The sequence below is a fragment of the Malaclemys terrapin genome, chromosome 10, assembly GCF_027887155.1.
Source record: "Malaclemys terrapin pileata isolate rMalTer1 chromosome 10, rMalTer1.hap1, whole genome shotgun sequence".
Classification (NCBI taxonomy): Eukaryota; Metazoa; Chordata; order Testudines; family Emydidae; genus Malaclemys; species Malaclemys terrapin.
This window is the reverse complement of record NC_071514.1, coordinates 56,999,743-57,026,801: the sequence shown is the minus strand read 5'-3', so window position 1 is coordinate 57,026,801 and position 27,059 is coordinate 56,999,743. Positions and strand designations below refer to the sequence as shown.

At 58.1% G+C, this 27,059-nt stretch overlaps 1 protein-coding gene across 4 annotated transcripts; it reads left to right on the top strand.

Moving 5' to 3' along the window:
* The first annotated feature begins 591 nt into the window (after positions 1–591).
* Positions 592–25,715, top strand: RHBDL1 (rhomboid like 1). Of its 4 annotated transcripts, none has more exons than XM_054042003.1 (8): positions 592–860; positions 7,311–7,469; positions 9,859–10,083; positions 10,384–10,532; positions 15,191–15,303; positions 20,511–20,611; positions 21,372–21,432; positions 24,114–25,715. In XM_054042003.1, exons 1-8 carry the CDS (start codon positions 822–824, stop codon positions 24,383–24,385), a joined length of 1,119 nt encoding a protein of 372 aa, XP_053897978.1. In that variant the 5' UTR covers positions 592–821; the 3' UTR covers positions 24,386–25,715. The 4 variants fall into 4 exon arrangements, with proteins under 4 accessions (XP_053897978.1, XP_053897977.1, XP_053897980.1 ...); XM_054042002.1 differs by having other exon boundaries at positions 7,311–7,478; XM_054042005.1 differs by lacking the exon at positions 9,859–10,083.
* Positions 25,716–27,059: the final 1,344 nt, after the last annotated feature.

Below are 27,059 nucleotides of genomic sequence, written 5' to 3'. Positions count from 1 at the left end.
TCAGGGGGCGCTGTGCCTAGGTACCTCGCTGGTTATAGGGGGCAGGGGGCACTGTGCCCAGGTACCACCCCAGATGCAGGAGGCACTGTGCCTGGGTACTACCTTGGATGAAGGGGTCAGGGGGCGCTGTGCCTAGGTACCTCGCTGGTTATAGGGGGCAGGGGGCACTGTGCCCAGGTACCACCCCAGATGCAGGAGGCACTGTGCCTGGGTACTACCTTGGATGAAGGGGTCAGGGGGCGCTGTGCCTGGGCTGAGTACCGCCCTGGAGGCAGGGGGGCGGGGGGTGCTGTGCCAGGTACTGCCCTGGAGGCAGGGGGGTGAGGGGCGCTGTGCCCCGGCCGGGTACTGCCCTGGACGCGCGGGGAGCTGCCCAGAGCATCCCGGTGACCGCCCGGCGTTTGCTGCGTCCCAGCCGCGCACCCCGCCCCGTGCGCACCCCGGCGGCCGGGCTGCAGGTGTCTCGCCAGCGCCAGAGGCTGCAGCGTCGCTCCCGGCTCCGGTGGGCTCGGCGCTCCGCGGCTGCCCCGCCTCCCCCCACTGGGCTGCCATTGGCTCCCGGCCCCACGTCTCCCCCAGCCCCTCTCGCTGGCACCCGCCCCCGGAGCCCGGCTGTGCGGAGTGGAGCGGCGCTCGCTCTCCGATCGCTCCGCAGCAGCGCGGGGCTGGCTGGCTGACTCGGCGGCTGCAGCCCGGCACCCCTCCCTGCCATCGCTCCCGGCGCCCTGGGAGGCGAGCAGCAAACCCGCCCCCCGCCGCCTCCTGCCTCCGATGAGCCCCGCAGCCGGCCGCCCCTGCAGCCAGCCAGCCCCGGCGGGTATATGGATAGGAGCTCCTTGCTGCAGCTCATCCAGGAGCAGGTGAGTGCTGGTTTCCAAGGCAGCGGCTGCTGCGCCTCTCCCGCCCGGATCGGGGGGTTCCAGCGCAGCTGTGGCATGCAGCCTGGGGAGGGGGGTAACTTTCCATGGGGGGTGGGGATGGAACAGGGGCTCTCTGCAGGCTGCCACCCCGGCTCTGTGCCCATCCCCTTGGTATCTCCCTGGTGGGTTCTCCACACGCCCTGTCGTTAGCTCGTGGCTTGGCACCAGCCGTTCCATGGCATCGCGCAGACCAGGCCACGTGCACCTCTGGGTCTGTCTCCCCCTCATGGTGGCATCTAGGTGGGGAGCCCTGGTGTCCCCAGCCAGCACCGTCTCTGTCACGCCTCTGAAATAGAGCGGATGCGCTCGTGAGCGTGGAGGTGGTGCCTGCTGGCACCGAGGGGGCGGCTTACACTAGTGAGAGCCAAACATCCCCCCACACAGCTCCGTCAGAGGCACTTTGAAGCTGGCCTGCCGTGACCCTGCTATTCCAGCTCCGGGGGCACCTCCGGAACCACCGGCTGCCAAGGGTGTTGGATCGGGGCACCTGCTCGAACAGTGGAGGGACAAATATACTCTGTAGCCAGCAGCCTCAGAGGCCATGCAGCTCCTTTCCCTTCTGAACCTCCTCATTCAGCCCAGCCCAGAGCTCTCTAGCTCAGCGCTGCGAGGCTAAGGACCTGCTCCCGTGAGGTGCTGGGGAGCAGCAGCAGCTGCCCTCAGACTGGGCAAAGAGTGGGTGAGGGGTGGCCAGCACCTGGAAACACTGGGCCCTAATTCATTAACACATGGTGGCACTGAGCCCTGTGATCTGACTGCAGATCGGGCCCTAGTGCATTAACACATGGTGGCAGCAAGCCCTGTTATCTGACCGCAGGATCGGGCCCTAATGTGTTAACACATGATGGCACTGAGCCCTGTGACCTGACCGCTGGATTGGGCCCTAAAGGGTTAACACATGGTGGCAGCAAGCCCTGTGACCTGACCGCAGGATCGGGCCCTAGTGCATTGACACATGATGGCACTGAGCCCTGTGATCTGACCGCAGGATCGGGCCCTAATGCGTTAACACTGTGTTGCATTGGGCCCTCTGCTCTGATTGCAGGATTGGCTCCTAATGCATTAACCCTTGGTGGCACTGAGTGCTCTGTTCTGACTGATTCCTGGCTGGAACCCCTTCATCTGCTCTGGCAGCCAAATTCCGTCTCTTTAGCCAGGCCCCCGCGCTGCCAGGGATTCTGATGTGGGGGAGCTTGGTCATTAATTTTGGTTAGGAATTTAGACTCCAAGTTCCTGTTTCAATAATTATCCCTCTGACTCACTGCATGACCTTGGGCAAGTCCCACAACCTCATTGGAGGGGGGAGCTGGGTTACCAGGCATCTCACTGGCAATTGGATGTGGGACCTGAGCTGAGCCTCCAGGAGTTGAGTGGTACAAATGTGTCTAAACATCTCTGTAAGGAAAGGGTTGCCATGAGGGAGAGAGCCGGGGCCTGTTACATTCCTGGGGGCAGTAATGCCACTCAGCCTAGAGCAGTGGTTCTCAACCGCAGCCCGTGGGCAACTTGTGGCCCAGTCAGCACATAGCTGTAGCCCAGGTGACCTCAGGGCCATCCAGGTAGTATATATATTGTGTGGATGCGGCCCACACAACACAGAGAGAGCTGCATATGCAGCCCACAATGGTAAATAGGCTGAGAACCACTGGCCTAGATGATCGGCCAAAGGTTAGAGAGCATCTTAGGGGAGGACATTGGCTTCAGATCCTGCCACCTCCATGTCCAACATTTCTCAGCATCTAGCGGTTGAATAAACTTCCCAGCCCTAGTGCCCTGTGGGAGTTGTGGTGCTGCAGCCTTAGGCGCAGGGGGCATGAGCATCGGTGGTGACAGTTTGATCTGGGAGGGTGCAGGCCACAGGTGCTGGAATGTGGCTGGAGATGGGGTCTCTGCAAGCCACTGAGGGGGAATGATTTTGCTGCTGCTGCTGCTTTGGTCTGTTATGGGCTGGCCAATTTGCACTGAAATGCAAGAGGAAAGAGAGAATCTGGGTAAGTGTGTGTTTGCGCGTGTGTATGTACTTGTGCATGCATGGTATGCGTGCATCTCCATGTGTAATGTGCAAGCATGGAGCAAGTGTGCATGCTCATATGTGGGTATGTGTGTGGTTCTAAGTGTGCACTGTGTGTATGATATGCCTAAATGCGTATTCAGGTGGGTGGGTGTGCTTTCACATGGGGTATGTGCCTGTGTGGACTATGTGTGTGTGTGAGGGTTCAGGCATTCATATTTATTGTGTGTATCATGTGTGTACAGGTATACATATGTGTGAGGTACATGTGCAGGTGTATATTGTGCATCTTCATGTGTACATGTGGGTGGGCATGCATGGACATGAGATGTGGAGGTATGGTCTGTGTGCATCTTTGTGTGTACGTGTATGGGCATGTGTGTACACGAGATGTGGAGGTATAGTACATGTGCATCACTGTATGTACGTGTGTGGGCATGCCTGTACACGAGATGTGGAGGTATGGTACGTGTGCATCGCCGTGTGTACGTGTATGGGCATGTGTGTACACGAGATGTGGAGGTATAGTACGTGTGCATTTCCGTGTGTACGTGTACCTATGCAAAACAAGTGTGTGATCCTAAGTGTGGACATAGTGTGTATATCTGCATGTAGATGGGTGTGCATTCACATGGGGCGTGCATGCATGTGCTTGCATCTGGCATGTGCAGTGTGTATGTGTGCATGCAGACGGGTGTTTTGTGTGCTTGGGTCTGCATTTGTGTGTGGTGTGCATGGGCGACGGCATGTGAGTTTGCTGAGTGGTGCTAGGGGGCAGCGATGGCAATGGTATTGGCCACAGGAAGAGCAAGTGAATAGCTATTGAATCTAGTGAGCTAAATGGAGGCCCTGCTGTCATACCCAGGGAGAGGGGACAAGTGGCTACCAGGGGGAAGTGGGTCATTAACTAGGGGGCAAACTCAGTGGAATGTACTCCAGGGATTATTATTCCTGGATATGTATTACAGTCATACCTAGAGGCCACAAGTGTGATCGGAGGCCCTGTGCGCTAGGTGCTGTACATACAATAGTAAGAGACAGGTGCTAGAGCTTACAACCTAGAAAGACAAAGAAGGGGAGGGACAGGGAGGCACTGAGTGGTGAAGTGACATGGGCTGGGCCACCCAGCCAATCTGTGGCTGAGCTGGGAATAGAGCCCAAGTTTCCTGAGTCACAGTCCAGCACCGTAACTATTTATCCACTAGCTGACGCTTGGATGTGGCTGCTTATGCTGCGGGGTTGCCTACCTGAGATGCTGTTCGGTGAACATGGGTGTCACGACTTCCTTGCTAGGCCCAGTGTGCAGTGAACTGGGGGCTCCAAGGAGAAAGTAAAAGTGGAATTGGCACCCAACTTGGGGTTTATTGTGGGGGAAAGGGGAGAGACCAATCTCCTACACTGCCTGCACACCGCCCCTCTGACTGCTTCCTGGAGCACTGCCCCACCCCTCCTACAGCAGAGCCGTCCTAGGCTCTGGAACTGTAGCCCAACGCACATGGCCAGCCACATGAAGGATCAGGCGCAAGCGCTGTGGAGAGGCAGTAACCCCTAGAATAGTGATTCTCAAACTTTTTTTTTCCACGGACCACTTGAAAATTGCTGAGGGTCTCGGTGGACCACTTAATGATCTTTCCAAACGTTGTTTGTACCATCAGCTAACTATTGTAAAGCGCTTTGGCTAAAAGTGCTATATAAAAAAACTTAATAATAATTAACACCTTTTGTTCTACAAATAAAAGCACACAACTCATATTTTTATATCCGTAATCTTACCTTTCTAATGCGATGGATGTGCCGTCTCTCCCCTGCTGCGGCAGCCCCCGAGCTGGGGCTGGGAAGGAGTGGGGGGTCTCTGCTTCTCTCTCCAACCGTGGCAGCCACAGCCCTGGAGCTGGGGAAAGTCGCCTCTTTCTCTGGCCGCTGCAGTCCTGCACGTCCCAAATTCCCCCCACCCCCTCTTCTCACCCCACTGCCCCCTCCCACCTACCCCCTATTCCCCCCAAGGCCACCACCTCACTTTACATGTGTGTCTTCTCCAAGGTCCAAGGCACCTAATTAGTGAAGCCCGAGCCTGCGCGGCTCCACGAATTAGGTGGGTGGCCCTTCATTCTATCGGGTGCAGCCGTCCAGGCATGCAGCTTAGAGGGAACTATCCGCGAACCACCTGAATGGAGCTCGCGGACCACAGTTTGAGAACCTCTGCCCTAGAGAGCTCTGCTTATAACTTGCTTTCCTTGTCTAGAGCAAGGTCTAGGTGCTGTGATCTACACAGCCTCCAAAGGGTTAATTTGGCCATATGCTGCATCTCCCCTCCTTGTAATCCCCCTTCTCATGCTCTTGTGGGGGGGCCAGCCCCACTCTCCCAAAGGAAGACGTGCCCTTCCCCTACCCTGGATTGGGCCCTCTCTGTGGCTGCTGCGCCCTCCGGGCTGAGATGCGAAGTCTCCACTAGATCTGTCAGGAGCCCCAGGGAGCAGTAGATTCTTTGGGATGGAGAGGCTACAGTCTCCCTCAGCTCAAACCAGAATAGCGCGTGTGTCCGTGTCCCACAGCGTTCTCCGTCCTGCCCATTCCACAAGGACATTGCCAGGGAGCTCTGTGTTTTGCATTTCGTTCCCTGGAGAATAAGATGACAGAGACAATATTATTTGCAGAATAATTCTGTTTTACTGGCTTTGCCTCCCAGGGGCAGAACCCAGCCTCTGTCATGCCCTCGGCAGGGACTTAAACACACTGACTTTTCTTCTTGTCCTTCCAAAATGGTTTTTTAAGACTAGCCCTTCCCCCACATTATTCAAAGTGCTTTTCAAGGAGGAAATTGGATACAAACCTTCCTGGTAAATCCAGCATGACTGTGGCTTTGTTCTGGGTGAGTGTGAGGACGTGACACTTTTGGAAGAGCTAACCGTGGTGCTATGGGAATTCGATAGGGGTCTGTTCACCTGAGCCGGTGTGAGTCTGGCTCCCTGTTTGGAAGCGGGAGCAGGAGAGGGGAGTGTGAGGGAAAGGGTGGGAAGTGCAAAGGAGAACTTGAAAGAGGCCCGCTCGTCAGCCCATCAGAATCACCAGCTGGCAGATCCCTCCATTTGCACACCGAAGGGGCATTGCATCTCAAAGAGTTTGGAGCTGAGAGGAGGGTGCAGATGTGGACACATTGAAATGGAATGGGCCACAGGGCATGGATCACTTGGTAACTGCCCTGTTCTGTTCATTCCCTCTGGGGCACCTGGCATTGGCCACTGTTGGAAGACAGGATCCTGGGCTAGATGGACATTTGGTCTGACCCAGTGTGGCCGTTCTTGTGTTCTTAAACTGCATGGGAAGCTCAGAAGAAGTTGGGAGCAACGTTGGGCTGCGTGTCCTGATTAAGGTTCAAGGTCTTCAGAGTTGATCTGTTGCTCATACTGCAGCTGGAATTCTTGGGACTTGAGGTGTGAATCTGGGAAGTTTCTGGAAGGACTCAGGGTTCAGACACCTTGGTTCTGAACTCTGTAACCACAACTGATTATTGATTCCAGCCATGGTCTCCCAGTAAATGTAGGGCCGGTTGAAGGGGTAGCCTACTGGGGGGACATTGTCCTTTGTAGAGCTAGAATAACATCTTAACCCCCCTTCCCCAAGCCTTTTGAAGGCCTGTGAGTTTGGCTCCTTGTCCAGGGCACCCGTATTTTATGCCCTGCTTCTGCTTTCTGGAAGTTGACCGGCAAAGAATCCGTGAGCTTGTTGGTGAAGGAGTAAGAGGCAGGAGTGTCATAAACAAGGGTGCTAGGGTTAGGGGTTCCTGCACATGCTGACTTATCTCTCTTTGTCCTTCCAGAGCTCCAACTGCCTGAGCCCCGCGCATGTTAGTGAGTGTGTCCAGTGAGACAGGGCAGCATTACCCCATTTTATAGACTGTGATCAAGTCACCCCATAACCTTCTCTCCTGCCTTTAGCAGAGCCCACTCTCCCATCTTAGGAGCTGTGCAGGAGGGATGGAGTGGAAAGGTTTGTGGTCTGGACTGAGTCTCAGGAGCTCTTGGTTCATGTCCTAGACTTCCTTGGCCGCACACACGTGGGAGAGTGAGAGAGACAGAGCAGCTGGGCTGAGGGATTCCAGGGTTAGTAAAACCCATCGTTGAAATCCTTTACTTTAAAAGTCTCCCTCCATGACTGTGCCAGGCACTGTAGCAGAACGTGGGCTGTGGGGCAGAGCCCAACCACTCCATTCCCCACAAGTTGACAGCAACTCCAGTGCCAGCCTCTCCTAGAAGAAGTGACCTTAGGGAATAGTGAAAGAGTCTTGGTGTAGAGGAGTTCCCATCTACTCCAGCTCCAGTGCCATCTTCCCAATGCTTGGAGCTGACACCCTCTGTCTCTGACTCTGGTTTCTTTTGCAGCTTGATCCAGACAACACCGGTTTCATTGGCGTAGAGACCTTCGCCAGCCTGGTGCACAGCCATGAGCTGCCCCTGGATCCTTCCAAGCTGGAGATGCTGGTGGCTCTGGCCCAGAGCAATGATGAAGGGCAGATCTGCTATCAGGAGCTGGTAGACCTGGTCAGTAACGTGAGTACTAGTAACAGCCCCGAGGTACTGCGCAAGGCCCATAGATCTGCGTGCTGCTGGGAAATGCTTTGCCCAGGAAACACTGCAGCTGAAACAACCCACCTGGCAGTTCCAATCCTGCAGCCCCCAAGAGGGCAGGCTCAGGATGGCAACTGAAGGACAGACGGGCAATCCTCATGTGCATGAACCTGCCACTCAAAAGCAGGAGTTTTAGGGAGGGGAAGTGCAAAACCCAGCCCTCCATTTAGTTCAGTGTTAGAGACCATGGGGCAAATTCATCCCTGGTGTAAGCGATTCCCGGCTCCTGCTGATGTCAGCGTCCTCTGCCCCTGCTTACGCCAGGCTTGAACGTGGCCCTGAGACTCAAAGGGGTGGCTCCCAGGCAGTAACCACTCTCCCAGAGCGCCCGCTGCACAGAAAGGAATGAAGCCCATTCGGTGGGCAGCTGGGCTAGGGGTGCTGGAGAAGGAACTCCAAGTCTGTACTCCCTGCTGGCTGTTGGCTATGGTTACTATATTTTGTGCCTCCAAATGGAGGACACTCCACGGGGCCCTGGCCCCGCCCCCAGCCCCGCCCCAACTCCGCCCCCTCCCCAAAGTCTCCACCCCCTCCCCTGCTTCCCGCGAACATTTGATTCGCGGGAAGCCTGAAGCAGGTAAGGGGGAGTGTGGGGGGAGGAGGCGCGGCCCAGGCTGGTCCCCCGGCGGCTCCAGCCTGGGTCGGCTCGGGCCCTGGGGTGCCGGCCCCGGCCAAGCATCCCCGGCCCGCCCAGCACTGCCGGTCCCCAGCGGCCCGGCGCACCCCTCGGCTCCCGGCCCCGCGACCCCGGCTCCCAGCCCCCGGCCCGGCAACCCCAGCTCCCGGCCCAGCGACCCCGGCCCCGCGACCCCGGACTGGCTCCCGGCCCCGCGGGCCCGGCCCGGCAACCCCGGCTCCTGGCCCAGCGACCCTGGCTCCCCGGCCCCGCCACCCCCGACCGGCTCCCGGCCCCGCCACCCCCGACCGGCTCCCGGCCCCCGGCCCGGCCCGGCAACCCCAGCTCCCGGCCCAGCGACCCTGGCTCCCCGGCCCCGCGACCCCGGACCGGCTTCCCGGCCCGGCCCCGCGCCCCCGGCTCCCGGACCGGCTCCCGGCCCCGCCCCCCCGGCTCCCGGACCGGACCCCGACCCGGCACCGCGCCCCCGGCTCCCCGCCCGGCCCTGCACCCGGCCCGGCCCTGCGCCCCTGGACCCCGGCCCGGCACCGCGCGCCGGGCTCCTGGACCCCGGCCCGACACCGCGCGCCCGGCCCGGCTCCCGGCCCGGCACCATGCCCCCGGCCCCGCACCGGCCCCGACACCAGCCAAATAGGCCCCGGCCGAGCACCACCGAGCCCTCCCGATTTTCCCGGACATGCCCGGCTTTTGGGGATTTCCCCCCGGACGGGGATTTGAGCCCCCAAAAGCCGGACATGTCCGGGAAAATCCGGACGTATGGTAACCCTACTGTTGGCTGACCTGTGTTAAATGAGTTGGGGAGCTCTCAGCTCAGCTCCCGGGGGACAAGAGGCTGTTCCACACAAACCAGCATTGCCGAGCAGGGAGGCCCAGCGTGGCACGGGCCACAGAAGCAGAGCCGCTCCCTCCCTGAGCTGAGACGTGGTGGGGGTGGTTTGTGTTGCTGACTGCTGTTCTCGGGAGGGCTCCCCAGGGCTGGCCATGTGGTGCCAGCAGTGGGCGAGGGGAAAGGACAGTTGTGAGCAAAGGGAGGGGAAATCATGTGACTCCCCCATGGAGAGCCACCCTTATCACTGGCTGCTCCTACAGCTCCTTCTCCAGGGTGAAGGCGGGACGGCTCACAGCTAGGGGCTCTCGCTCACCTAGGGCTGCTGCCCCATTCTGTTCTAGTGGCTGCAGCTGGGAAGGTAGGGCTTTGTCTGGAGTGGGCACTCTGACCTAAGTTGCCGGTTCAGGACCCATGTGAGAAGCTCCAAGGGGGAAGCAATCAGGGAGGTGGAAAATAAAAAATATTTCCCCCCTTTATTGCTGAGCTCTTGACTAAAGCAGGCGGCACTGCTGGCTATGCAGAAAGAAATCCTTAATTCTCCATAGATTATTCCTGATTGCCTTGGCTGAGTGAGGAAACGATCTGGCAAGAGAGAGACATTTGCATGCTGTCCCTGTCCCCGCTGTGTGCTCAGAATCCCAAACCCGCCCCGGCCCCGGCAACAGCCCTTCCTCCCCCTCTCCTCAGCTGAGGATGGAGAAGGCCTGGGTACTTTGATAATTGCAGGAACTGGAAGGAATGGGACAGGGAATCCCTGCCCTGGGCTGACCCCTGCTGGCAGAGGCTGGGAGTGGAGTAGCTGGGCGGGCTGCGTACCTCACGGTCTCTCTTTGCAGATTAGCAGTAAACGTTCCAGTAGCTTCAAACGAGCCATTGCCAATGGGCAGAGGGCACTGCCCCGGGACGTGCTGCTGGACGAGACTGGCCTGGGCTTTTACAAGCGCTTTGTCCGCTATGTGGCCTATGAGATCCTGCCCTGCGAGATGGACCGGCGCTGGTACTTCTATCAGCACCGCACCTGCCCTCCGCCCATTTTCATGGCAGCCGTCACGCTGACCCAGGTATGCTGATTGCTCCTGGGGACCGCGCTGTCCTGCCCTTGTATCTGCCATGGGAGAGGGGGTCGTCCTACCAGCCAGTCACTGGGGGGGAGGGGGAGGCTCCTTGGGACCTGCATGTGATCCGACGAAACAGTCCATACTGGGCATCTTCCTGGGGGATGCTGAGCTCCAAAGCCAGGGCAGGAGGAGGATGTCACAGAGTCACCCAGCCTGGCAGCAGGCGGGGGTATCACAGGCTCAGCTCGGCCTAGGGGAATTCCTTCTGGTTATAACTGACAACTAGCCCCTTTCCTTCTGCAGATCATCGTGTTCCTCTGCTACGGGGCCCGGCTGAACCGATGGGTCCTGCAGACCTACCATCCAGAGTACATGAAGAGCCCGCTGGTGTACCACCCGGGGCACCGAGCCCGGGCCTGGAGATTCTTCACCTACATGTTCATGCACGTTGGGTAAGGACATACCACTCCCCATGCCCCCTGGGGGTAGGCAGCTCAGATGGTGTGGTGAGACTGCGTTCCTGTCTCAGTGCAGCGGTGCGGTGGTGGGGACTGTCACTGAGGCAGGGTGGGGCAGCCCAGGGCTGGATGAACTTGGGATATGAATTCCTATCTCCTCCCCAGAGATCACAGAGCCTGCAGATCGTGGCTAAGGTAGAGGTATGGGTGACAGCTTGCCCTGCTGGCTCTGAACTGCCGACTAGAACGCTTTATTTATCTCCCGGGGCACTGGATGGCTCATGGGAACCAGTCACCTCTAGGCTGCCTGCTTGTCTCCAGCCCAGATCAGGAGTGGCTGAAAGGTATTTCCACCCGATGGACCTTCTGTTGGCCTGTGTGGAGTGAGGTGGTGGGTCTCAGTGCGTTCCTAGGGCACAACAGCCCCCAGTGCCACACTGGCAGGGGCGGCTCTATGTATTTTGCCTCCCCAAGCATGGAAGTCAGGCGGCTTTCGGCGGCGTGTCTGTGGGAGGTCTGCTGGTAACGCGGATTCGGCGGCATGCCTGAGGGAGGTCCACTGGTCCCTCGCCTTTGGCATACCTGCCGCCAAATTGCCGCGGGACCGGCGGACCTCCCGCAGGCATGCCGCCGAAGGCAGCCTGACTGCCACCCTCACAGCGACCGGCACGCCGCCCCCTGCGGCTTGCCACCCCAGGCACGCGCTTGCTGCGCTGGTGCCTGGAGCTGTCCCTGCACACTGGCAGTGTCAGAAGAGAGGCCAAGGGCTGAGTGGGCTTTGAGGCTGGCCTATCCTCTCCCCTGTAGGTGTGGTCCGTCCAGGTCAGGGCTCAGGCACCGCTGAGGGTTTGTTTACACTGTCTACACGACAGCTGGGGAGACGCTCGTGCTAGCTCTGCTTCAGTAGGACACTAAAAATAGCACGGTGGACATGGTGGTACAGGCGGCGGTCTGGGCTGGCCACCCAACCCCCTGGGCTCATGCTGGAGCCTCCCCCATGCCACGACACCCGCGCTGTTAGAGGCCTCACTCAAGCAGAGTTAGCACCTGTCTGTCTCTACCCCTGCTGGGAGGGAGGCAGGCTCCCAGCTGCAGTGTAGACATCTCCTAAGAGGGCACTGGGGGCGGGGAGTACCTTGTATTGCAGCTACTAGCGCGGTGCCCTGCTTTGTGGGTAATAAAGGACATCAGACTCCAGGAGGGGTTTTTGAGCTGGATGAATAGTGAGACAGTTACATTCTGGGGACTAGAATTTAGCCTCAATTGGATTTGCAACCCTTCTTTGTTATTAATTATGATCACTATTATTACTCTTTGTATGATCGTGGCATCTAGAACCCCCTTGTCACAGGACCCCATGGTGCTAGGCACTGCACAGACAGAACAAAAAGTCAGTCAGCTTGCAATCTAAGTAGAAGACAAGGTACGCCAGACAGATATGGACAGAGAAATGGGGGCGGAACAGTGAGACAAAACTAGTTCACCATGGTAGGCAGTGATCTCAGTCCACCTGCAGCCCAACCATTGTCCAGTTTTTTGTAGGCCTCATGCCCAGGGAGAGTTGGAAGGAGCGGTTCGAAGGAGGACAATGACGTGGCTTTGCACCTGTGCACAGGGAACTTCTCCCAAGTGCGAGGGGAGAAAGCACAAAAGTGCTCGTTTGAAAATGTAACACGTGGGCGATGGAGGCTGGGTTCTTGGGCCAAGCGGGGGTGGGAGTCGACCTTTCGATGCAGAATGAGAGAGGACAGGTCGGGTGGGGCTAGGACATGAAGGATCTAGAAAGTGAAGACAAGAAACATATGTTGGAGGCGATAGAGAAGGTGGAACCAGTGGAGGGACGCAGAGAGGGGGTGGAAGGGTCAAAGCAATGGGCTGGGAGAATGATCTGATTTGCTGTTTGCCCCTAGACAGGCAGTTTGGTTTGGTCGAATTTCACGGAAAGCAAATTTGGGCCAGTAGCCAAGACTTGACTCAACACATTTGTCTTGCGATGAAGTGACATTCCTTATGGGCAGAGACCGATAATAAAGGGGAGGTCATCCAATCAGGAAGCAAAAGCAATACCAGGTGACTTCAGTGACCAAAGAGCGAGGAAGGATACAGTTGTGGATAAGACTTGGAGTCAGAAGATCTGGGTTCTAGTCCTGGCTCTACTATTTTCTCACTGTGTGACCTTGGGGCAAATTGCTCAGTGTGTCGCTCTGTGCCTCAGTTTCTCCACCTGTAAAAGAGGGCGCATCACAGTTGTGAGGCTTAATTCATTAACACTTGTAAGCACATCAGCTGGGATGGAAATGAGCCCCACTGAAAAGCCTATAAATACACAGAGTTTTAACATCAAATGGTTGCTGGGACAGTTTGGTGAGCAGCCCACCATCCGAAATTCATTTGCACACAACGCTGATCAAACCATATTGAAGAGGGTCAGATTTGTGGAGCAGACAGTTCCCCCACAGGAGAAAGGGCTGAAATCACTGGTGGCCCAGCATTACTGACAGTCCAGGCCCTTCCATCTCTACCAACCCTTCCCTGGTACCATAGCAGCCCAGCTTGCTCCCCACCTCCAAGCTGCCAGGATTTGTGAAAGAAAAGCTGTGCCCTAGCAGCTGAATCCTGGCACCAAGAGCGAATCCCAGTGGTGCTCACTTCCCAGTCTGTCATCTGGGAAATCGCTGCGATGTCATAAATTCAGCGTTATGATGGCGCTGCGGGAAGCAGGATAAGGGGGGCTCTGGTGGGGCGGGAAACACCTTGTAAATTCTGGAGGAATTTGCACGCTGGCCAAGCAGTGTCACGAGAGATGAGAGGTGGAAGGTGACGGGGTAGGGCTGGAAAGCTTCTCCGCAGGACTGAAGTTCCTCTTGAGCTACTTGGAGGTGCTCTCTTGTGCCTGGCTCCCCTTTGTGCCTGCCCAGAATCGGGGCACGTCGAGCGTGAGCTCAGAAGCATTACCCATTTTTAAATGTATTTCATGCCAAAGTTGCTGGGTTTCTCTTCCTTTTCCCCGTTCTCCATCTGTGTCAGGGCACAAGCATTCACCTCAAATGCTTGGGGAACGAAGCAAGTGACCAGTGGCTCAGAATAGGCCGGACCCCATGGGCCCTCCCCATGCATCTTGTATGAGAACCGCTCCAGACCCACACACGCACTGGTGCTCAAAGGCAGAATAAGGGGGAAGAGGGATCACACAAAGGGGCCATCGGCCAGCAATGGCCACGAATAGCAGCAGCAAAGCAGGCTGTTGAGTTACGCGGCTCCGTGTCTCAGCGCAGGAGAGACATGGCTTCGACCCCTTCCCAAGCTAGTGTCTGAGGGGAACGATAGCCATCTCCAGTCCCCATAGACGCTCTCAGCGCAGAGGCCACGGGTTTGTGGGACTCACCAGCATGGTAACAGCACAGAATGTCAATTAGGGACGATACAAATAATTATCATTGAACGGGACGACAAAGGTCTGATCACGGGAGCGCAGCCCGTTCCCCTGATTGGTGGGATTAGCTGCAGTTGACACTTATCATGGCCTCTTGATTGGTGGGATTAACAACAGACCACCCTCTGATTGGAGGCGATTTGGTGAAATATTGCCCATTTGGCACTGGGGCGGTGTTGCCTTGAAATAGATCCCCGATGCCAATGTCAATGGGACCCTCGAGGCTGCCTGACATTTCAGGGCTCGGCCAGGACTCATTGCTGTGTACCCAGGGCATTCCCGGGAATAGGCCCCATGGCAGGAGGCTGCAGCCGGGTCTTCCTATCCCAGACCTTCCACCCTCGGCCCCTGGAGGTCTCAGCTCAGTGGGTGAATGTGGCCACTGGCTCCCAAGGCTCCAAGTGAAAACAAATTCATCTGGAAGTGGTGATTACACAAGCAGTAACGCTGCAATGGGATGGGCTGGCTCAGGGGACAGGTCCTGGAAGAGGGAGCTTTTTGGTCTCCGTTTCCAATCCTGCCCAGGTTAGGTGGGCTCAGTTCAGTGCCCTCCTGGGTGGATATCCACAGGTGTGGCTGGGAGCAGCCATCAGAGCGAGGCTGGCAGGAGAGGGGTCTGGGCTACACAAGGGAGCATGGGAGGCAGGAGGTTCTATTGGCGACTAACCTAGTCTGTGCCCTGGGGCAGTCACTGCCCCTCTGTGTTTCGGCTCCTGCTCAGTAAAACGGGTGCTGGAAGGACTCACTGGTGTGTATAAAGTGCTGAGAGACGAGGTGCTGCAGATGTGCACAGCTGGGCCATGAAGAGCAGCCTTCCCTCCCCTCCGCACGGAGGCCCTCCCTGCTCAGGGAAGGGCCCACTGGCTGGGCTGGGGAGGAGGCTCTTGAGAGGCAGTGGGTATCCACCTCTCACTGAAGCCAGGGAGAATTTAAGGTGCTCACCAGCATCTCCCAGGGTTGGGCCTAGTTGCTCTGTGCTGAGGCCAGCACAGGATCCTAAAGCCCTCAGAAGGGAAGGGTTGGGCCAGAGTCTCAGTTTGCATTGTTATTCCCAGAAACTCCCTGATCCATCCTGGGCCCTGGGTTTAACCTGCTGCCTTCCTGCACAGGGCACTGTGTACGGTCCCACCCCTGCCCTGTTTGCGCAGCTGGCCGGGGCCCTCAGCTTGCCGTACTGAGTTGCTGCTGGATGAACGTGTTTCCTTGTCTCTCTGTCTAGGTTGGAACAGCTGGGATTCAATGCCCTCCTTCAGCTGATGATTGGGGTCCCCCTGGAGATGGTCCATGGCATCTTACGCATCAGCTTCCTCTACCTGGCGGGGGTGCTGGCAGGTGGGTGGGGAGCGCCTGGCTGGAGGCTGCCTCCTGCAGGTATTCCCTTCTCCTGCACTGGCAGTGAAGGCTCATTCCAGACCCACTCCCGCTGCCAGCCCGCCTGTTAGCTCCCCCCTATTCCCACAGTGACTGATCCCCCTACAACCGAGTCCTCAGCTGTCCTCTGGGCCCCTCCTGAGACGGCTGGAAAGGCCCAGGCATGTGCCGACGCTGTGGCAGTCAGCCTGAGAGCTCACAGCTGTCTTCTCCTGCCAGCTTCTTTTCTCCTTTCCTTTCCTTTCCATGTTCTCTCCTGCCTTCCCCTCTTCCTCCTGGCAGTGCAGGCCACTCCTGGGCTCTCTCCACACCCACCCGCTAAGCTGTCAGAGATCTGCATTTCCGTCTCCATTATTCCCAGAAGGCAGGTCAGTGCCTCCAGCTGAAATCAATAAAGAATTAGAGTTGCTCGTGATACATTCCCCGTCCTTAGGTCAGGCGGGGCCCCACTGAAATGGCTGAGGACAGCAGGGCTGGGGGAAAGATTGCCCTTCATGGGCAATTTCCAGGAGAGTCGGGCTTTGTCAGGCTTGCAGAGATGGCAACCCAGATCTCTGCTGAGCTTCGGTTGGTTACTGACCTGCTCCCAGAGCTCCCCTTCCTATGGGTCCATTCCCTTCTCCTGTAAACTGGATCTGGGTTCCACAGACACAGATAATGATTGCAGTGGGTTGGCTCCTTTAACGGGTTCAGAGCCCCTCCTGTGGGTCTCAATATTGTCCCTGTGATATCTGGAGTGCATGGGGAGAATGGAGCCCCATACTGTAACCCTGCTGCGAGGGAACCCAGCTGCAGCCAGCCCTGGGACACTGAGGAAGGGCTATCATCCCATCTCATCTGCCCAGGACAGCCATCTAGTAAAGTGGCTGTGTGCGTGCTACCACTGCCCTCTATTGGATGGAAGGGGAACTTCTAGCTCTGCATCACATGCCCCACAGTGAATGAAGATTCTCCTCTAGTTCGGATGATGCTACCCTGGAAAGTACATGCAGGAGGGTCCTCTCTTTTTGGGTTTTATATTCAGCTGGTGGAAATTGTCCATCTCCTTGTAAGCCAAGTCCACTCTGCAGCTGCAGAAGAGGTGGCAGGAGCATTGCCAACTCCCCTAGTCTGCCCAGCCTGACCTGGAGGGACCTAAGGCTGGAGGGAAGGCCAATCTCCGCTGCACATTCAGTGCAAGGCCCCTCTGCTGCCAAAAATGGGAGCAAATCAGGGCCAGGCATGATGGGTTTGTGCCCCCCAGGAGCAGCTGTGAGACTCCAGAGTAGCTGTCACATGACTCTGACTTTCACTCATGGCGGAGTTGGGTTTGAACCAGTGACCTAGAGTTGAGGGGCTCAGTGTCCCCGTGCCAGCCTCATGCAATAGCTTAGTTTCAACCAGTGGGATTTGTGTGGTCGTGAGGTGGGAACTAGCTGGCATCGGGGTGGAGAGTGGAATCTCCAGCCACCCCATCATCCTCATTTCAGAGACCTCTGTTTCTCTTGCAGCCCCACACCATGGTTTCTGCCGTGGCCTATCCTGCATCCATGGAAACTGGTGGAGCCCTGGGGGAAGTATCGGAACCAGACTTTTCCCCCACTCCACTGTAGCTACCCCCTAGCACCTGGGGCTGTGATCTCATTAGACGACTTCATGGAAGGGAAAGCCCACCCAGGGATGCAGGAAGTGGTGGTGGTGGCTCCGACTGCCTGAGTCAGTACCATATCAATGCTGCAGAGGGGATTGTGCTACTGGAAAGTCTTTTGGGTGAAATCTAAAAGGGAGGCCCTGACCCTTGGGAGGCAGTAATGATCCCATGGCACTTTGCACAAGAGTAGAGGGATCGGGGGATTTTAACTCTGGTAATTGCATTCCTTCTGCCTCACTCCCTGTGCAGTTCCTCTTGGTTACCTGGCTCTTCCTCACGTCCTGCCCTAAATAGTTGTCCAGTATCACAGTGCTCTGTTAAACAGCTGCTGAGCACCTCCCCAGAGCTGATCGCACCGTGGAGCCAGGTGGGGAAGTGACTCTTGTAAATAGTTTGCATCTCAGCTAGTGACATTTGTAAAGGGCTTTGGGATCCTCCCAGCTGCAAGGAGCTATGTAAGTGTAAGACCATTATCACTAACGGGGCTGGGTCTTTAAAGCACCATGCACACTCATGGCACTGTATGAACAGTAATGACAAAGACTGTTCTCAGTGTTGGAGGTTACCTGGATTCATTTGATTCTGTTTCCTTTTTCACAATGGTCCTGCTGCACGGCTGGTCTCCAAGGGTGGTGCTGCGCCCTGGGCTGTGACACTGGGCATTTTCAAACGCAGCATGACTGGAAATCTCTGTGCACCAGCAAGGCTGCCTCCAAGCTATAGTGCTTTTATATGCTGCCGACTGCACTGAGAGCAGTTTGCAAAGGCCTTGGGCGATTAGCACAACAGCCGAAATTACTCCTCCGTGGCTGTTGTTGGAATGAGATTGGGATTAGAAATCAGGGCTCATTGGGTAGTGCTCAACAGCTCGATGTCTAGTTGGCAGCCTGTAATAGGTCCTAGCCGGGGCTCGACCCTTCCGGGCAGGAGGGGAGCCACACCGACTCACTACTGTGGGAACAAGCAGTCAGTTAGTTCCGAAGCTCCGGCTCTTAGGTGCAGGGCCAGAGCGACCACAGTGAAAGCTCAGGCCCTGGACTGCAGGGGCGGAGCAAACACAGTAAAGCTCAGGCCCTTGACTGTAGGGGTTGAGCGAGCGAACAGTTCAGAGCCCAGGCCCTAGATCAGGGCGGGGCAAACACAGTTAGGCTCAGGCCCTTGTTTGCAGGGGCTGAGCGAGCAAATAGTTCAAAGCCCAGGCCCTGGATCAGGGCGGGCCAACACAGTTAGCTCAGGCCCTTGTTGGCAGGGGCTGAGCGGACAAACAGTTCAGGAAAGGCACGCCTAGGCTTCTGTAGCCGAGCATTGGGTGAGGGGGAAGCCTGCCACCCGTGCGGAGGGTGGCAGGGGGGAACGCAGGCCCACCCACTCCACTGCGTTCCAGCCCAGGGCCCTAACAGCGGTTGCTGCCGCTGCTGGTCAGTGGGGTATCCAGACCGCAACACACTGACATAGGCTCACACTCGGTTACAGCCGGACCGGGGTCGGCTACCCCCGGGCTGCTTCCATGATCCCCCTCAAAGCCTACCTCGTTCGTCGCGCCGGGATCGGGCCAGTCCATCTGCATGGGCTCCTCTCTGCCCGGGCTTGGCGGCAAGTCCGGTAGCTCTGCCGGGAAGTCCGGCCAATGGTCCTCAGGCGGCTCCTCTGGATAGCAGCAGGGGCGAAGGGGTTCGGGTCCAGTCTCACCCTCAGGGTTAGTGGGGTGCGGTTCCCAGGGATTCTCCCAACGGCGGGCGTGGACGGGCTCTGGCGGCTCCTCCTCGTAGCGGGCCCGGGGTAGCTCAGGCCAGCTAGGGTCCAGGCCTCGGTCTTCGACGGTCTCCTGGCTGGGAGCTCCCGGCCGCACGTCTGCTCCCTGTGGTGGCTGGCCGCCAACTGAGCTCTGGCGGCCGGCCTTTATACTTCCTGTCCCGCCTCTTGACTTCCGGGGGGCGGGGACAGGCGGTGGTGGTCCCACCCACTCTGGTGCCTGCACGTGGGCTCCCTCTTTCGGGCAGGAGGGGAGCCACACCGACTCACTACACAGCCCATGTCAAGTGAAGTACCCCAGGGATTGGTCCTGGAGCCGGTTTATTCAATATCTTTATTAATGATCTGGACGATGGGATAGATTGCACCCTCAGCAAGTACACGGATGACACTAAGCTGGGGGGAGAGGTAGATACGCTGGAGCGTAGGGATAGGGTCCAGAGTGACCTAGATAAATTGGAGGATTGGGCCAAAAGAAATCTGATGAGGTTCAACAAGGACAAGTGCAGAGTCCTGCACTTAGGATGGAAGAATCCCATGCACTGCTACTGGCTGGAGACCGGCTGGCTAAGCAGCAGTTCTGCAGAAAAGAACCTGGGGATTACAGTGGATGAGAAGCTGGATATGAGTCAGCAGTGTGCCCTTGTTGCCAAGAAGGCTAATGGCATATTGGGCTGCATTAGTAGGAGCATTGCCAGCAGATTGAAGGAAGTGATTATTCCCCTCTACTCGGCACTGGTGAGGCCACAGCTGGAGTATTGTGTCCAGTTTTGCGCCCCCCACTACAGAAAGGATGTTGACAAACTGGAGAGAGTCCAGCGGAGGGCAACGAAAATTATTAGGGGGCTGGAGCACATGGCTTACGAGGAGAGGCTGAGGGGACTGGGCTTATTTAGTCTGCAGAAGAGAAGAGTGAGGGGGGATTTGATAGCAGCCTTCAACTACCTGAATGGGGGTTCCAAAGAGGATGGAGCTCAGCTGTTCTCAGTGGTGGCAGATGACAGAACAAGGAGCAACAGTCTCAAGTTGCAGTGGAGGAAGTCTAGGTTGGATATTAGGAAAAACTATTTCACTAGGAGGGTGGTGAAACACTGGAATGAGTTATCTAGGGAGGCGATGGAATCTCCATCCTTAGAGGTTTTTAAGGTCAGGCTTGCCAAAGCCCTGGCTGGGATGATTTAGTTGGGGTTGGTCCTGCTTTGAGCAGGGGGTTGGACTAGATGACCTCCTGAGGTCCCTTCCAATCCTGATATTCTATGATTTTACCGGTGTAAAGTTCAGTCACCTGTCTCTAGTATGCGGAGTGTGTCGATTGTAGGTGGGGTGTGTGTGTTGTCTTATCCAGTGTGTATATATGGCATGCGTAAGGTGTGGCACGTGTGCTGCGAGGTGTGAGCTCCTGGGGTGTGGTTGGGGCCGATGGGGTGCATGTGGAGTGTGTCCAGGGGGTGAGTGTGTGTGGGCTCTGGGGGTGGGTGCTATTTTTTCTGGGTGGTGTGTGTGTGTGCTGGCTGTGCCAAGAGTTACCATGCTGTGCTGGGGCTGGGGGTGTGGGTGTGGGAGATAGGTGGAGCGTGTGTAACTGAGTTTGTCATGCGGGCAGATGGAGAGGAAAAGCCCGAGCATGGAAACCTCCCATTCAAATTGGATCCTTAGCGAGTGAACGAGTGATGCCCCAGAGCACCTATTTGCCCTTCCCCTCCCCTTCCCAGGAGAGGGGTCTAGTCCTGCCCAGGGTGATCCTCTCTCCCCCGCTCTGTAACCCCCTTTCCTCTCTTGTCCGCAGGCTCCCTGACTGTCTCCATCACAGACATGAGGGCCCCTCTGGTCGGAGGCTCGGGAGGTGTCTATGCCCTCTGCTCCGCTCACCTGGCCAACGTTGTCATGGTAGGTATCCTGGTTCTGTAGCCAGGCCACCCCTGGGGAAGGACAGACTGGGAGGTGGCTGATCTGCTTTTCCTCCCCGGAACTGGAAACCTGGTGTCCCTTAGGGTCAGAGGACAGCAGAGAGGACGTCCCTTGGCCAGGAGCCCCCAGTGAGATGAGGCTAAAGAGGATTTGACCAGGCACCGGGGAGAGCACCATGGCGGGTCAGGGGTGTGTCTGGGCCTGCAGAGTCACTGTCAGTCACCCTTCTGTTCACGTTCCAACAAACAGCTTTGGTCCATGTCTTTTGATACATAACCAGCTGGGGGACTAGCACTGCAGGAGGGATCGGTTCATTCCTGATCCCCTGTCCAGCACCCCGCCCCAAGCAGCCAACCCCCCCCCCCCCCCCAAAAAAAGCCGCAATCGCGATCTAAAAAAAGCCGCGATCGCGATCTGCGACGGCAATTCGGCGGGAGGTCCTTCGCTCCCAGGCGGAGTGAGGGACCGTCCGCCGAATCGCCGCCGAATACCTGGACCTGCCACCCCTCTCCGGAGCGGCCGCCCCAAGCACCTGCTTGAGAAGCTGGTGCCTGGAGCCGGCCCTGGCAGGCAGTGGGCTCCCTACGCACACAGAGCGCCACTCGCTCCTGCTGCCATTTCGAATGGTGAGCAACAGGCCGGTAAGCTGCCCTCAGGTCCATCCCCACTTTGAAATGGTCCAAAGAGGATACCAGGCCACAGCTCTCGTGCCGCCGTAACTTGGGGTCTCTGTCCGCAGAACTGGGCGGGGATGCGTTGCCCATACAAGCTGCTCCGGATGGTCCTGGCTCTGGTGTGCAGTAAGTACGTGTCGGATGCAGTCAGGCAGCAGACAGCAGGGCCTGTGGGAGCCTAGCTGGGTGAGGCTGCTGGCGGCACTGTGGTGTCTTGAGATTTTAAGGGCAGAAGGGACCAATCTGATCACCTAGTCCAGTCGCCGGTATCATGCAAGCCAGAGAACCTCACCCAATAGGGTTGCTAACTTTCTAACCCCACAAAACTGAACAATTTGCCCCGCCCCTTATCAAAGGCCCCAACCCCACTCACTCTATTCCCCCTCCCGCCATTGCTTGCTCTCCCCCACCTTCACTCACTTTCACTGGGCTGGGGTAGGGGCTTGGGGTGTAGGAGGGGGTGAGGTCTCTGGCTGGGGGTGTGGGCTCCAGGGTGAGGCCAGAAATGCGGGGTTCAAGGTGCAAGAGGGGGCTCTGGGTTGAGGCAGGGAGTTGGGGTGCCAGCTCTGGCTGGGGGTGCAGGCTATGGGGTGGGGCCAGGGGTTTGGGGTGCAGGAGAGGGCTCAGGGCTGGGGCAAGGGCTTGGGTTGCAGGAGGGGGTGTGGGATGCAGGCTCCAGGAGGGGGCTCAAGGCTGGGTCAGGTGTATGGGCTCTTGGATGGTGTTAGGGTGTGGGAGGGAGTGCAGGGCCGGGGTAGGTGGTTGGGGTGCAGGAGGGGGATTGGAGCACAGGCTCCAGCTGATCAGTACTTACCTCCGGCAGCTCCCAGTCGGTGGCACAGTGGGGCTAAGGCAGGGTCCCTGCCTGCCCTGTCTCTGCGCAGCTCCTGGAAGTGGCGGCATGTCCCTGTGGCCCCTAGGCGGAGGGGCCAGGGGGCTCTGCACGCTGCTCACGCCCACAAACGCTGCCCCCACAGCTCCCACTGCCTGCGGTTCCTGGGAGCCACACAGAGCTAGGGACATGCTGGCCAGGGCCAGCTTTCGGCCGATTCAGCCGATTTGGCTGAATCGGGCCCCACCCTAAGAAGGCCCCACAGCTGTCCACCCAGCCCCCGCCCCCAGCTCACTTCCCCATCCTCCCCTCTCCTGAACGCTCCGCCCCCCTGCTCCTCCCCCTCTCCTGATTCCCGCGAATCAGATGTTCGTGGGAAGTCTGAAAAGAAGCAGGGGTAGGCGGGCAGCAGCAGCAGGTAAGCTGGGGCGGGGGGGCACGAGGAGGGCTCCGGGGAGGCGCGGCAAGGCCCAGTCTGGCCCTGGCCGAGCACCTCCAGCCCCAGCCCCAGCGGCTCTGGCTCCAGCCCGGCTTGGGCCCAGGGTACCGGCTGCAGCTCCGGCCCGGCCCCGGCCGAGCATCCCCGGCCTGGGCCTGAGCGGCTCTGGCTCTGGCCCGGCTCGGGCCCCGGGGCACCGGCCTGGCCCTGGCCGAGCGGCTCTGGCTCCAGCTCGGCTCAGGCCCCGGGGCGCCGGCCCCGTTTCCAGCCGAGTGCGCCAGCCCAGCTCCAGCACCGGCCCGAGCGGCTCCGGCCCCAGCCTGGCTTGGGCCCTGGGGCACCGGCCCCGGTTCCAGCTGAGCACCCGGCCCCGCGGCTCCGGCCCGGCCCCCCAGCTCCGGCCCAGCCCTGGCACCAGCCGAGCACCCCCAGCCCCGGCCTGAGTGGCTCCGGCCCCGGCCGAGTGGCTCTGGCTCTGGCTCAGGCCTGGCTCGGGCCCCGGGGCACTGGCCCCGGTTCTGGCCGAGCATCCCCGTCCCGTCCCCGCGGCTCTGGCCCAGACGCCAGCCGAACACCCGCAGCCCCGGCACCTCTGGCTCGGGCCCTGGGGCGCCGTCCCCGTCCCCAGCTGAGCGCGCCGGCCCGGCCTTGGCCCCGGCCGAGCGACTCCAGCCCGGCCCCGGCCGAGCGGTGCCGGCCAAGCACTCCCGGCCCCGGCTCCAGCGGCTCCGGCCTGGACCCAAACCCAGCGACCCCGGCCCGAGCACAGCCCGCCCCCAGGAGTCAGGCCCCACTCTTGCTAAGGCCGGCCCTGATGCTGGCTGCATCCTGGAGCTCCGTGGAGCCAGGGCAGGCAGGGAGCCTGCCTTAGCCCCACTGCGTCGCCGACAAGACTTTTAGCAGCCCAGTCAGTGGTGCTGACCGGAGCCACCAGGATCCCTTTTCAACCGGGCGTTCTGGTTAAAACCGGACACCTGGCAACCCTACCACCCAGGGATTCCTGCCCTGGGGGGAATTATCTTCCTTACTCTATAAGCGACTACTCCCAAGCGCAGTACGTTGTGATTGAGCTAGCTCTCACCCTCTTCCATGCCAGGACCCCAAGTTACCCTCTTCCCATGTGCCAAAAGGAGGGCAGGTGGTTGTTACCCCCATAGACCTCTGTGACCCCCACTAACGGGTGGGGTGAGTTAGAGCATTTCTTTTAGAGAGGCATCCGGGCTCAGTGTAGGGACTTGCAGGGATGGAGAGCCCACCACTTCCAAGGGCTTGTCACCCCCACCGATACTCAAATGCTGATGGTAAGGAATTGCACAGCCTTCCACCAGGAACCCCCGGCCTGCGTCTGGGAGAAGGGAGGCGTGGCACAGTGGGCAGGATTGCTGGGGATCAGCAGGGTCTGACGGGATAGACTTGCAGGGGAGGTGACTGGGGCGTGAGAAGGGGAGACTCTCTAGGGCAGTGGTGGCTCTTAGCCAATAGCCTCCTCAGCAGAGTTGTGGTGAACATTCTCACTCTTGGTCCTCCCTCTTGCAGTGAGCTCTGAGGTGGGCCGTGCCGTTTGGCTCCGTTTCTCTCCACCCCTGGCAGCTTCTGGCCCCCAGCCCAGCTTCATGGCCCATCTGGCAGGCGCCATCGTAGGCATCAGCATGGGGCTGACCATCCTGCGCAGCTATGAGGAGAACCTGCAGGACCAGTGTGTCTGGTGGGTGGTGCTGCTCTCCTATGCCACCTTCCTCGTCTTCGCTGTCTTCTGGAACATATTCGCTTATGACCTGTTGGGGACACAGATCCCTCCTCCGCCGTAGCATCCCCCCCCCGGCCCTCAACACCCACCCTGAAAGTGCCAAAACCCAGATGATGCGGGTGCCAATCTCCCGGCTGGAGCCCTGCCACACACTTTTTCTATCAGTGTGTTATTTCAGCCGGATGCCGGACTGGATCTTCCTCGGCCCCTGCTTGAGGCTGGGAGGCAACAGACGCGTGACACAGAATCAAGGAAAACTGCCCGCCCGCAAATCCCAAAACAGCCCCCCTTCCGAGCGTGGCCGGAAAGCAATTCCGCCCTGGTGCGTTGGAGTGAATGAGTGTGCTCCCCGGGCGACGGTGGGCGGGAGTGAACCGGTAGACCTGCCCCCCTGTGCCAGGCTGGGTATGCCAATGCTCCCTCATGACTGTGCAGTTTTCCTGCTCCTACCTCTCCCTCGGCCCTCCCTAGTTCTCTTGGGGGCGGGGGCAGCCCAGCTACTCTGCTGTGGGCAGCACCAGCACAGCAGGGACCCCAGTAAAATACTCTTCCTGTGTAAAGATGATTATCTCGCTCGCTCTTGTGCCCTCTGTTCCCCCTTTCCTGCTTCTCCCCATCCCTGCACCCCATTCTCCATGCAGTCCCTTACGGCAGAGTCCTGGGGGAGGGGCAGCATGGTAAGGGGGAAAAGCTCCCTGCATGAAATCTTTGCTCCTTGCTTCCAGGCCCAGGAGAGTAGCGAGGGGACTCCATTTGCCCATGGGCTGCAGAGATAGGGCAGACAGCAGCAGCCGCGATGTCCCCTGGCTCTGCAGAGGACAGGGCCAATGCAGCTGGGTTCAGGGACTGATGGCAGCTCAGTGTAGCCGCAGGTCAGGAGGGAGCCCATCTTTCCTTTATCCCTAGAAACAGCCATGTCAAGCTCTGGTCTCTGTGCCAAGGGCCATTACAGTGCTCCCTGGCTTATTTAGCCCTTTAAGAGCTCACTTGGCACACAGTTCAGGGTTAGTCTGAGCACCCACACAGTGTGCTGGGGCCAGGGCCTCTCGGCCCCCACTCCCAACACAAATCACTCTTTTACATGACGGACTCTGGTGACAACAAGATTTTTTCTGCACCAAATCAGAGCTGAGACCAGCCAGACTCATTTCAGCTGTGACCCCGAGTTTGGCCCTCCAGGTCCCAAAGCCTGCACACCCCAGGGCTTTTGATAGCTGGTATGAAACACCTCCCAGAGTCGCTCCAGGCAGCTGGCATTGCTGGGGGCTTTCCCGAGCAATGAGTTGGTGCCTCGTGCTGAGAGGGGCAGGGATGGCCAAGGGAAAGAGGCAGGACCCGCATTTGAAGTCTGACCCTTTTTTCGAGTATAAATAAATATTTTGCACACCACATGGCTCTGCTCTCTGTCTGAGTCTCTGCTGCAGTGTTGCATCCATTCCCTGGTTCCTCCTAGAGAGGACTAGATTTCCCCCGTCTTGGGCAAAGAACCAGAAACCAGGCTTATTCGTTGCTAAATGGGACACAATCCTCATCTGCTGCGGCCCAAATGGAAATTGCTTGTCCACATAGAGCCACTTGTGACATCCGGGCTTGTGGTTGATGATGAGGGAGGACTGGTAAAGGACTGGGTATTTGAAGTGGGGCTGCCTTCCACCGTTGGGCGCTGCTGTAGTTTGTCTCACATGTCAAGATTCTGGGAGTGTGGCTATAAGGGGAGTTATTCCTGATTCACTCCCTGTGTGGATGCTCTTATTCTGGATTAAGAGTGTTCCAACGAAATCCATTTTGGATGTGGATTAAGCTAATCTGCAAGAAGGCACTCTGATTCTGGAATAAGAGCATCACCACAGGGAGTAAATCAAGAATAGTTCATCTGCTTTCCAGTCACACCCTACTTCATTCTGGTTTAACAGTCACGTGTAGACAAGCCCTAAGGCGTTCCAGATGATTTGCACCAGCTGAGTGTAGGGCCAGCTCCTCAGCTGCAGTAAATTACCATAGCTGTGACTTTAGTAGAGTGATGGTTGTTCACAGTAGCTGGAGAGCTGGGCCTTTAACTCGGCAGTACCACACCCCATTCCGAAGTGCATCAGGCTTGCTTCCCGTCCAAGCCCAATCTCTACTGGCCGCCCCTGTTGTGTCTGCCCATTAACTTCCACTAGAGCTGCAAGCACCGATCCCCTCTGAAAATCCAGCCCCAGAACTGCGGGTCGATGGTGTTGCCTCTTTACACTTATGGGCCATTGGTGACTATTCTGGTTTCTAACTGGAGGAAGCTGCTGATTAAACGGGTAGGAGTAGAGAGGTGGGAGGCTGGAGTGGCTGTCTTGGGGGCGGGAGCTGGTGATGCATGGCACCACCCCAAGATGCCAGCTCAAATCCAGCCCAGCATTGGAGCTACTACCATCTCATGGCTGGTTGTGAGGCTGTGTGGAATGCAAGGGGGCCCTCAGCAGGCAGCTATCCGCATCACAGCGAGCCCTTTGATTGGCAGTCCTAGTAGCGAGGCCAAGCACTAAGCTGTAGAGACTGAATTCCTGCAGGGGAGCCACAGTGGGGGTATGGAGCTACCTGCTCTGTGGTGAACCGGGGACTGCAGCCCTCAGCTCTCACCAGCAGTATGGTCAAAGCAGTATCTAATGCCCCGAGTCCATCCAGCTCTCCTAAGGTGCTGTAGGGCAATATGCTGTCGGGCAGCTGCTTGGCTCTCTGACGGATCGCCATACCACAATCTT